The following is a 12,127-nucleotide window of genomic DNA, read 5'->3' on the forward strand; positions in this document are numbered from 1 at the left end:
GAAAATAACCAGTCTCAATTATCCGCCGAAAATTCCATTGAGCGCAAAAGGCAAAATAGCCCTGGACCTTATATGAATGGATCACATTCCAGTAATCCACATGTTTATGTGAGTATCAATAAATAGGTCAACTGTAAAATATGTTTAACGTACATAAAGTTATAACCTAATATACGAGGTATCTGTAATGGAAAGACGCCATTACATATTCCGTCAGGTGACCCCAGCAACACATTACTACGAACTGAGCTGTTGTCAATCACCAGAAACAGGAAGGTTAATTCAGGATGTTCAGTCTGCACAATGCTGGTCTGTTGACAATATGTTGTGATGTATATAGGTCTAGCAGTTAATGACTTCCCGCAGTATGCACAGCTAATGTCTCATCTTTGTACAGTCATGACTCTAATTACAATGACTATAACTTGAGCACCAGACTGATGACGATCCCAGCTTTCAGGCAGACCGTAAACTTGGTTAAGCCATTGAATATATGTGCACGTTTTTCATGAAAGATTAATGCAAAGTTATACATGTGTGTAACGTGGTGTTTTGGTAACTGTGCTCGGTTGAATGGGTACAATGTGTGAAGCCCATTTCTGGTGCCCCACGCCGTGATATTGCTGGAATATTGCTAAAAGCGACGTGACGTAAAAAAAATACTCACTCACTCGGTTGAATGTGAAGAGAAACGCGTTTGTGAGACTGAATTGGCTACCTAATTGTTTAAATAGTGGGGGCCACGGGTGACAAGGTCATCTAAGGCGCTGAAATTCGCCATACATAGTTGTGTCGCTTGAACAGGACAGAAACCTATGATCGTGGGTTCGAATACTCGTGCACCTGGGTTTCACCAAAGTGGTAAACGTCTGAGACACGCATCACTTCGGACTTTTCTCCCACAAACACCTGACACGCCGTGACATAACTGGAATACTGTTCAAAGCAGTTGGGTTGAACTCACTAACTCCAAACAATATTCACCAATGAGAGGGCTGGTATCACTTGCATCCGACCAGTCGGAAACAAAGAAAAAGCATAGGCGTGAAAAGATTACATTTATTACATTCAAATGACTCTGCATTTGCGACTTTGCATCAAGCACACACAATTGTAAACGTGACTGTTAACAGAAAAAATGCAGGTGCTCGTATGTAGGAGCCAAACGGGCAGTTAACGTTCTGTTGAAAATAAGCATTCATAATACATACCGATATCCATAAATGCATGGACCATGACTCGATGTCTTAGAAACCAGCAAAAAGTCATGTTGATTTGAACATTGATAAATATAATACACTTTAGCAACTACATTATGGTAATACTAAGTACAACTTTACATGATTTCATAGGTTATATGTAAATGAATATAAATACATGTGTGCTTTCGCACATTTGGTTGGATGATATTTGGTATAGAAAATCACAGAGTTAAGATTGCTTATACGCAATACACACAATCATAGATGGCAGAACTCGGAATTAGAAAATGTTGATTGTGATAAGGCAAGGCCACATATTACAACCCGCACTGTTTCCAAAACAGTTTATAAAACCATTAAGGCTATGACTGGGCTTCCGTCAGCTGGAATAGCTCAGGTTTGTATGCTTCATTCTGGGAGGTAAGGCTATTGCTACTTTGTGAAGACATTTCCTGTTTGAGTTCTTGCTCACTTTCAAATTCCTTATCAAACTTGCTCCCATCATGCACCAGCTGTCGCCGCACCGGATCCCTGTATGGGTGAAGATGGTATACAAACGTTTCCCAGTTCACCTGATCCAGGCCGATCTCTTTGATCATGGCCATTTTCTTTTCAATGTAAGCCACCGGGTCTTCTGGTCTCTCAAGCATGAGACAACTGAGAAGTCCTTCAAACATTTGAGGTATTTTATGGTTAGCTAGGTACTGTTTCGCCTGCTCTCGTGTTGAGGCCATGGCGGTCGTCTGATGGTCTGCTTGTAGAAGCCCGTTTTTTTTCTCCAGACTCCTTGTTCGAATCTGAAATACACAAAAACGTATAAGCATGATCTAGTGATAGTAAGAAAGGATCTCTTTCCAAAACACGTAATCTCCCGCGGGACACGAGGTTATGGGTAGGGCTACAAATATGGTGGACTATAATTAGTTATATTATATAATAAATATGTTTCTGGTCTGGATGAACAGATTTAATTAGGGATGTAATGCTACCCTGGGTATTAAATCTGTGATGTGGTATATGATACAAAACATATCACAGAACATTGGTCCTCTGCCAAAGAGAATGACTACTATGCAAACATATACCGCGAACTTGCGTCAACAAAGCTAACAAATGCTTGATATTATATCGTCAAATTATCGTATTTCTGCAATCGTATTCATAACATACACCTTAAATACACATAAACTGCCGGGCAAAATGAAGTATACACCCATGTTTGATGGCGGCAAAAAATGCAACAAACAAGAAATGGCTATTTGATGGTGATGTTTTTTATACGGGTGTCGTAGTTCCTGACCTTATGATTGCAGTGTTTCGGCGACTGTTTTCAGACTAGTTACGTTTTGATAACGTTTTTATTTTTTCGGTCAAATCCAATTTTCAAGTGTATTATAATCATGGTGTGTCGTAACTGTTTATGGTGCCAACGTTGGCCAAGCACCCTAAAATATCATCGTGCCACGGTCCGAACAGGTGTCAAAATCTGACCTTAGGTCATCACCATGGAGTAACCAATCACGGACCAGGAATCCATTCTCACACAGATACCATTTATCTCAAATGGGTTTTTCACCAACGTGAGTGTGAGAAACCTTATTCTTGCGAGGGCATGTATTTTGAGAAAGAAGACTAATACCATATTTGACTATATTGAGGAATCTGTTTACAGTTGCTTTACAAATTACTGTTACGATTCACCAAGAGTTTTGCGCAGCCTAATACGTTTGTTTGTTATTTAACTCCACACTCAGCAATATTCCAGCTATATGACGGTATGACGGTTGTCTGTAAAATAATCGCGTTTGGACCAGACAATCCAGTGATTGACATCGTGACCATCGATTCTACGCAATTGGGATACGATGACATGCATCAACCATGTCAGCCAACCTGACCACCCGATCCCGTTAGTCGCCTCTTACTACAAGCATAGTCGCCTTTCACGGCAAGCATGGGTTGCTGAAGACCAATTCTCTACCCGGATCGCATCGTGCTATGTGCCATGATGGGAATTGTGTGTTGTTTAACGCTGCACTCAGCAACATTCCAGTATTAGATGGCGGTCTGTATGTATTTGAGTCTGGAACAGACAATCCAGCCGCCAATTGCAAGAATATAACTGAATGCGCTTTTATAAGAACCCACACTCTGTGATGATGGAATATGCCTCTGAATTTGGTTTTCACGTATTGTCATGTAATGTACCGCGATGTTAATATCGAGACATTTATCGTTGAAGCTTTGGACACCTCGTCGTTAGACAGTCAAAAACTGTACATGGAACAGTTTAATTTCTTCATGAATGTTGACATTTTACAAATGGTACGTTTCAGGACAATCAAAAGACACAGGCCTCAGGATCCCTCATTGTATAAAAATCAGGTGTGTATTACTGTTTAATACGCAGTCCGTGGCATCATAATGTCATAACTCAAATCACAATTAATATCTACTAGTATTAAAGGGTGCAAGGGTTGTCCAGTCCGCAGAGCTGCGTCCCATGGGAACACGAGAAACATATGTTTGTGGGTTCGAATCCCGGTTCGCCTCGATTATGTTTGTCAGCACCATACTAGTGCTCGTGGGTTTCAGCAAAGTTGTAAACGTCTTTAACCTGATTCGGGCCTTCCTTCCACATTAAGCTGACACACCGTGATATAACTGGTATACTGTTAAAAGCGGCACAAACCCCAACCCACTGTTATAGTCATTGCACATGCATGTAATTTAATGCAAAACGTATTAATCGATTTCCACTTTGGTGCCTGTATCAAATATATTTCCATCAAGTAAGTACACTTTGCAATGGGACATCCGCTGTGAACACATAGTTACGATCTATTATTACACACCCGTATTTCTAGCAGTAGAGCTGTGTCACCCGGGGCAACTAAGCCATAGAGAAATCCATTGAATCCTACCCACTGCTATCTAGCCCACGTTGGTATGACTGTATAACCTGCACGATTTGCCGTTATTTTCGCGCCTGTGTAATCAATTCAACCATTTTAAATTGGCAGGTTTGGCAGATCATCCTACTTAATCCACTCTTTTTTTAATTAGAAGGCCTTGAAAGTTTTCATTCTCCTTCATACGAATGACTATGTTTATATAGGTAACACAAATATTTACAAATGAATTTAGCCTGTTCATTTAAGATGTAAATAATCAATTTTATTTTTTTCTGTATTTTTCCCCGACCTACTTACCAACGAAAAATAACAAGTAACCCTAAGTTGTAAATATCAAACATCAAGCAACCGCATTCGTCGGCACACAAAGTACCATATAAATCTTTCTTACAAACACAGGGGGGGGCGTCTCAAAAATGTAAATGTGCACATTGAGCAAACATCGTCCAAAATGCAAGCATTGTTTTTTTTTCATGGCAGAAGCAGAGGTTGATGATATGCTATACATGTAATTTGTTTTTCTCGTCAAAACTGTAACCGGTTGTGATTACTTGAAAAACTTGAACATCATTTTTTAAGAGTTTGACATGGCCACTGATCTCTGTTGTAAAATACGTCAATATTAAGCAAGTCTAGGTGTCTCCAGGCAAGCACAAAGGAATCCTCTTGAGACGATTAAGCTACACACAATGACATTCGGTCAGGTAGTCACACAGGGCTCCACGCAGTGTTCTTGTCTTGATGGGGGTGAATATGAACATCAATTATCCTTAGCAATCATGGTTTAATGAGAGCTCTTCACAACGTGCGGTCTTGGGAGATTTCTCACTCTTCCGAAACAACATTTCTTGTTTGGCCCAATGCTTTGTTTGTTGTTTAACGCCGCAGTCAGCAATATTCAAGCTGTATGACGGCGATCTGTAAATAACCGAGTCTGGACCAGATTATCCAGTGAGCGTCGATCCACGCAATCAGGATACGATGTCGTGCATCAACCAAGTCAGCAGCCGGACCACCCGATCCCGTTAGTCGCCTTTTGCGGCAAGCAGGAAGACCTATTCTAACCCGGATCTTCACGGGTGTGGTGCAAAGGTTTCAAGTTTGCTTTGAAACAAAAGGAATGGTTCAGTGACCTATATTTATTATTTGAATAGCACTTCAATCAAGACGAGAATTTAAAGTTCATAAATAGTGCAGCTGGACGATTGGGTGTAAACGTAATTAATTACAGTTATGATTAAACTGAACACGTTTGAACATGGGCGTATTCAGTATTCCGACTACTCAAAAAATTCCTCTTGACATATAATGTTGAAACTTCAGTACACTTGCGTATTCATTATATCGATTGTGTGTCAGAATGAAAAAAAATGGAAGTGAATAATTAAATAGAATCAGCCACTATTCGCTTTAAAGGTTGGTGAATCTAGGTTTTCACTAAACCCGTAAACATGCCCTGATTTAGCGTAAGTACTGGTCGAGAAGGAGGTCAATCAATAAGACGTAGCATGTCATGAAAAGAGTAATCTTTCAAATTAAATGCCAAAATCGTTGTGTGTATGTGTGCGTGCGCGTGGGTCCAGCTAAATAGATCGTTTGAAATACAGTTGCATAAGAAAAAGCTATCATTGCTCCCTGATATAGTCTGCGTCCTCAGTTGGTTCACGTTTTTTTCCAGGAAGTCTGTATACACCTGCACGCGGATACACTCACGTGCAGTCCCAGACAGATGGCATCTGGCAAACTCGCTCAATTATTAATACACCTGTCCAGGTATCGACCTTGAAAGTGAACGACCTTTCAAATATTAATTTATCAAATCAACCCAACTCAACATGCAATGAGTGAGGACTCCCGAAAACTTAAATAGGATGGCATTGTCTTACAGTGGCCTAGTTCGAGCTTTATTTAAAGAACATGACATATGAAATAGAATTCTCATTTAAGTTTCATGTAATGATTAGGCCATACCTATTTCATTACATACTTGTTTTTGACGGATCTCTCATTTTTTACCTTCAACTGAGGCGAAAGGATAAATTCCAATGTGTGGGTCTGGATTATTCACGAAAAAACGCGATAACAGACACGATGCAATAAATAGCTTAGTAATTTTCTATATTTTAAAAAGTAACTATTATCTTTCTTCCCATCCTGTTTTGGGGTATTTGGGGATAAATCTGTCTAAAACTGGTAATTAAACTGGTCTTTACCTGGGAATAGATAACGATGTAAACACGTTCTCAATACGTTTGATTAATTACTGACGGCAGATAAACTAGGTACGTATTATCCATATATGACTACCACATAAATTACATCAACAAATATCCTCACATTGTATCAAGTTTGATTATCAAAAGTTTGGATAAAAAGCGGCAGTGTTTCTTAAATTAAATAAAAAATCAGCAACCGATAAAATTCTAAAATGGTTTCCTTTTCATCATGAATTCCTCAGTGGCACTTCATTTCAAGACAATTTACAAACATATTCATGACAAGAATGGTGAGACCAATATTAGTTCTAATAATATTAATACTGATTGTAAGACAAAACTAGTATTTCATTAAAACCCGCCCTCAATACATAATAATCATTGTTGTAGTTATAATGATAATTAATCATTATTTTGTCGGCTATGCACTCAGATATCTATAAGTACACCGAAGGTGTGTATTTTTCTTGGATGCGGCAACGAAGTCATAACAGTATCGACAAAAGAAACACGACACTTTCAACTCAGCGTCAGACGTGTCAAACAATGAATGGTACTTGTTGACACTATTAAAGCTCACTGTATGTCCCGCAGTCTTAGGTGACATTCCTTAGGTTACATTAGACAGACGTACCACGCCTGCGATAGTCAGTGTTACAGTCCTACCTTGCCACCCCACCCCCCAACACACATGACTTTACTGAACCCTGGGGCAATCAATCGTGATCATAACAGTTAGGTGTTTATGAGATATTTGCATGTTATGTAATTTAAGACCTGTTTAAACACTTACTGGTTTCTCGCAAATTACAATACAAAAAAATGGCATTATAAATTTACCACACACCTCAAAAGATATGTTTAAATCAAACCATATGAGTAAATGTCAGTTTACGTCAATATTATTCCAAGCAGGCTTTGTCCGATGATGTCTACAAACGTGTTCGTGACGGACATTGAAGCCATATCGGAATAAAATCGATTTTTAAAATGAGTAATCTTGGACGGAAATGTGGCAACAAATGTATCGTACATGTACAAACATTTCACGCTACTAATGCCTTGAATCTGAGATAAGAAGTACAAATCACTTACCCAGACGCTAAAATAATGACGGGTAGGCAATACAACCGCCAGCAAGATAAGTCATGTTATTCATTGAACTAAGAATAACCTCTGACCTCGTCACCTAGGAGAGGTGACACAGTATAAACGGAGCTGTTGTGTTTTGTTTTGTATTCTCGTATCAATTCTAAGGAGCAGCAAATTTTGCACATACTGTTTTTTCTTTTACAAGTTTTTCTTTACTTATTTCCATTTTTGTTACCGTTTTACCGATTCTTTTCAAATTTAGATTCGAAACTTGTCATATCTGACAACTTCGTACGTAAATGCATTTCCGGTTATTTACTTCCGCATGGAAAGTGACTTCGTGTTTGCAAGAAGCATAACAAAGAATGCGGTGACATCTGACCTAAAAATATCGATCGAGGCATTTTAGTGGACGGATAAAATATCTTGGTTGTGAATGTGCAAAACAAACCCATGGAACGATGTATCGTATGTGTGATTAGATGATACATTCCAAAGGATTCCACACCTGTTTTGACACTAATTTTCATCGCCATTGATCTGTCAGTTGGAACTGAAGTGTCGAAGGAGACTGGATATATATTTATTGTATGGGTGCATGCGCACATGTGACGTGATGAATCCCTTTTCTCCACAGTAGCAAGATTCGATATAGACATGTACTTATCTGATCACATAACAAAAAGAAGCACTTGAATGTCACTTAAACTGAAGAAACCTTGCTTTACTAGTCGTCCTGCTAGTCACACCTCTTGAAGATAAGGCATTACTCGCTCGTGATAATGGATCCATGTGCAGTTGTTCAGAAGAAACTTGCCTCTGATGAAAAATGTTTGATTGTATCTTTTCGGATAATGGCATGCAAATGAGCATGCCAAGTCAGCTGTTCACCTAGATATTACAGTAAATACCCATCTCTTGCAGTTGCACATCAAAAGGCATGGTCATATATAATTTACAATACATATATGTATTTGAAATTCTCATATTTTGGATTGAGTGGATATAGCTGCTGTAATTTTCCATTTGTCAGTTGTTTGTTTAATATAATTTTTCTGTATGTCATTACTGGGGCTGCAGATCCTGTTAGAAAAGGCTGCCTGTTTGTGCTATAGAGTTTACAGAGCATTTTTAAACTTCCGATTGTTACAGCATGTACAAATCATAAAATATTTTTAAAATATACATGCCAATATGCTCCAGGGTGCAGGCTAAAACATCACCGTTTTCTTTGGCTAAAACGGCACCTCATTTGTCATAAACAGCTACCAATTGTCCGGCAAAAACGGCACCCCTATTTTTAATAACGATTTTTGTGGTCATATATATGCTATATTTACATTTAGTAGTATATATGTTTTCCTTGGGCGGGGACACCGCCTGTTATCCGAAGAAACATTCTTGTGATGCGATAGGGGAGATATATATGAAATATCTATAAAATTACTATTTATTTCCTACTTACTGAAATAATTATTAAATACATAGCATACCTGTAGTCCATTTTCTTGACATTTCCACCAGACTCAGTTTCAGCTTGACATTGAGTTAATTTGAGTAAAGGTACTTAAAACTGCAAAGCATGTGCTGTTTAAACGATAAGTTTAGTTGCGCCTCCCAATCAGAATCAGTGAGAAAACTGGAGTAGAGGCTAATATCTAATGTAAAATTGTTTTAAGGCAATTATCATTTCACAATTTTTTGTGTTTGCAAGTAACCATGTGAGTTAAATTTAATTTATTTTACATCAAAGCATGTAATAAGTTTAGTTGCGCTTCCAAATCAGAGTTGCCGAGTTGAGGCTAGTTTCTAACTTTTTTAACATTTCACAGTTTTTTGTGTTTGCCAGTGACCATGTGAGTTTAATTTCATGTATTTCAGTACCAAGGTAAATTTTTTTATTAAGGTGCCATTTTGCCGATGCCGTTTCGTTAAGGTGCCGTTTTAGCTATAACCCAATGCTAGACATGCTTCCATTAAATCCAACTTTAACACTGTTAACAAGCCATCTTTTTACTTTTATCTGTAACTTTTGAGTTAGCAAGACTATCAACGTCACATTAATCCACACAGGTGTCACACATTGTATCTTCATGTTAAAGCTTGTGAATGATGCCATACATGTCTACATACTGTAAATCTTGAAATGAATGCATCTCCAAATGAATGCGACTGCTGGCCCTTAGCCAAAAATGCTACTCAATAAGAATGCGACTCCCCCCCCCCCCCCCCCCCCCACCCCAGTCTTAATGGTGATAGTCATTTTGAGATATAAATGCGATTTTTAATCAGTGCGAGCAAAGACCACTCACATTTTTCCCATTTATTTAATTCACATTCTCACTAATTTCAAGATTTGGGAGATATTGAGTGTTAGATGGAAAGGAATTAAATTTTCTAGCATCAAATACTCAACATGCTCAATAACAATAACATGCAAATTTATTTGGGTATGGCCAATTAATCTTTTAATTTATGGAAGCATGAACACAAGAAATAGTTGCTTGGTTAGCCAATCAAAAGTCATGGAATCACTTGCAATTTGTTTATTGATTAATAACCAAATGTGACTATCTACAATTTTACTTCATGGTAAGAATGTTACCGGTAAAACATTATGAATATTTTGGTCATGTTGAGATGATGTCACTGCTACTGATCCCATCCTTGACAACATTCAGTGCACAGAGACTTCCTTGCTGTTGGACTATGGGAAATCTCCCAGATACCTGGCTGTGGTGGAGAAACAAGATGATCATGTGTAAGGAGGATGTGATTCTTTCATTTTTGTCTCCACTGCACCTAGAGCATGCCTTGTGCAGGCTGCAGTGAACATTTGACTGCAGCAGATAGAGTACTTTGCTGAAAAATTTAAACAAAAAGACCAGGATCTGATATGGGGCAGTAGGTAACGGTGGTTCAAGCGATTCCCGACAAGGGTACAATGTGTGAAGCCCATTTCTGGTGTCCCCTGCCATGATAATGCTGGAATATTGCTAAAAGCGGCGTAAAACCACACTCACTCACTCACTCACTCACTCACACACTCTCACTCACTCACTCACTCACTCACTCACTCACTCACTCACTCATCTTTTAGTACAGTACATCAGCACACTTTTTTTGTAATATGTTGGCCAATCCCCAATCTCATTAAAACCAGATCTTAGTTCTCGCTTTCGCTAAACAAAGATCTGAGGACATCCCATTATGGATCACGTCAGAACGACCTTTCATCTAACCAATCAAACTTCGCTTACCAGATCAGGAAAGTGACAGTTGGAATGTGTTTTCTAATCATGCACCATGAAATATTTAACACGGGGTATTTCGAACGACAGTTACGGGTTTTATGATTATATCCATACAATCTAGGCCATCTATAAGCCATTCCAGAACGTTCTTCTTATCAGTTTTAAAAATTTATGTAAAAATATGTTCCGAAGTGTAGTCGCCAGTTTGAAACTCGTGTCGTAAAGCTCGAGAAAGCTGCCTTCTGATTGGCTAATGTCAATTTCTTGACAGTCATTTCATTGGACGGTCAAAATTCGCGAAAGGTCGTTCTGACGTGACCCTAAATGGGCTGTCCTCAGATCTTTGTTTAGCGGTAGCGAAAACTAAGATCTGATTTTAATGAGATTGGCCAATCCCACCCCTCACTCCTTGCAGATTGAAAATTTTATGTCTTAACATTTATCTTCGTATGCTTACATTACGATGTCTGTTACAAAATGGCAGCCTTTCTTAATTTAAAAAAAAAATGAAATATCTTGCTTAGTACGGCATTGACAATCATATCACATTTTTTTCATAACTTTCTTTGCACATTATAATAAGTTTTAGGCAATGCACATTTCTGAACATATCAATAGGCATTAGTAATGCAAACCTTTAGTGTTGGTAGGTCACAGCTGAATGTTTATGTATGTAGTAGGTGTTGAACAAACTCTTTTTCTAAGCCTCCAAGGGGGCACGGGTGGCCCAGTCGTCTAAGGCGCCGCAATTCGCTGTGCAGAGTTGCGTCCCTTGGGCACGCCAGAAACCTATGATTGTGGGTTCGAATCCCGGTTCGCCCCGATTATGTTTCTAGGTTTTTCAGCACCATACCCGTGCTCGTGGGTTTCACCGAAATGGTAAACGTCTGAGACCTGCATCATTTCGGGCTTTCCTCCTGCATTAAGCTGACACGTCGTGATATAACTGGAATGCTGTTAAAAGCGGCGTTAAACCCTACTCACTCACTCTAAGCCTCCAAGCTTCCACTTAGCCTCAGGACTATAATTATTAATGTCTGCATGTTTGGTCAAAATTATCAAGAAATCGCCACAAGGACATAAAGTCTCATCACAAGTTTTCTTATTTTAGCCCCAAGAGTAAGATGAGTAATATGATTAGTCATCATTTTCCATAATTCTTACTGGAATATATGTGCATATAAATTAGTGACGAACAGGGATTTGATTGGCTAATGTATATACAGTGAAGACTGTCGATCTGAAGAGGACAAACAGGATGTAAACGTGAACATCATGCAAAATAAAAGTAATACTCTGGCAATCATCATGATCATTATAATTGCCCATTATGATCATGAAAATAAAATTATCATACATTGTATATGACACTACCCTAACATGCCTACAGCAATAAGATATTCACCTGATAAAGCGGTAAGGATACCGGTATACTCCGAAATGTTGTG

At 38.6% G+C, this 12,127-nt stretch overlaps 1 protein-coding gene across 1 annotated transcript in view; it reads left to right on the top strand.

Annotated features, from left to right (window-relative positions):
* The first annotated feature begins 7,744 nt into the window (after positions 1-7,744).
* LOC124143869 (inositol polyphosphate 5-phosphatase OCRL-like) overlaps positions 7,745-12,127 on the top strand; it is a 65,923-nt gene continuing 61,540 nt past the window's right edge. The window contains exons 1-2 of the mRNA XM_048384472.1: positions 7,745-8,264; positions 10,107-10,186. Of these exons, the coding sequence (XP_048240429.1) occupies positions 8,208-8,264; positions 10,107-10,186 (137 nt within the window). The 5' untranslated portion in view covers positions 7,745-8,207. The remainder of the gene's footprint in view (positions 8,265-10,106; positions 10,187-12,127) is intronic.

Source organism: Haliotis rufescens, unplaced genomic scaffold, assembly GCF_023055435.1.
Source record: "Haliotis rufescens isolate VD_foot unplaced genomic scaffold, xgHalRufe1.0.p SCAF_5, whole genome shotgun sequence".
In the NCBI taxonomy this organism is placed as follows: Eukaryota; Metazoa; Mollusca; class Gastropoda; order Lepetellida; family Haliotidae; genus Haliotis; species Haliotis rufescens.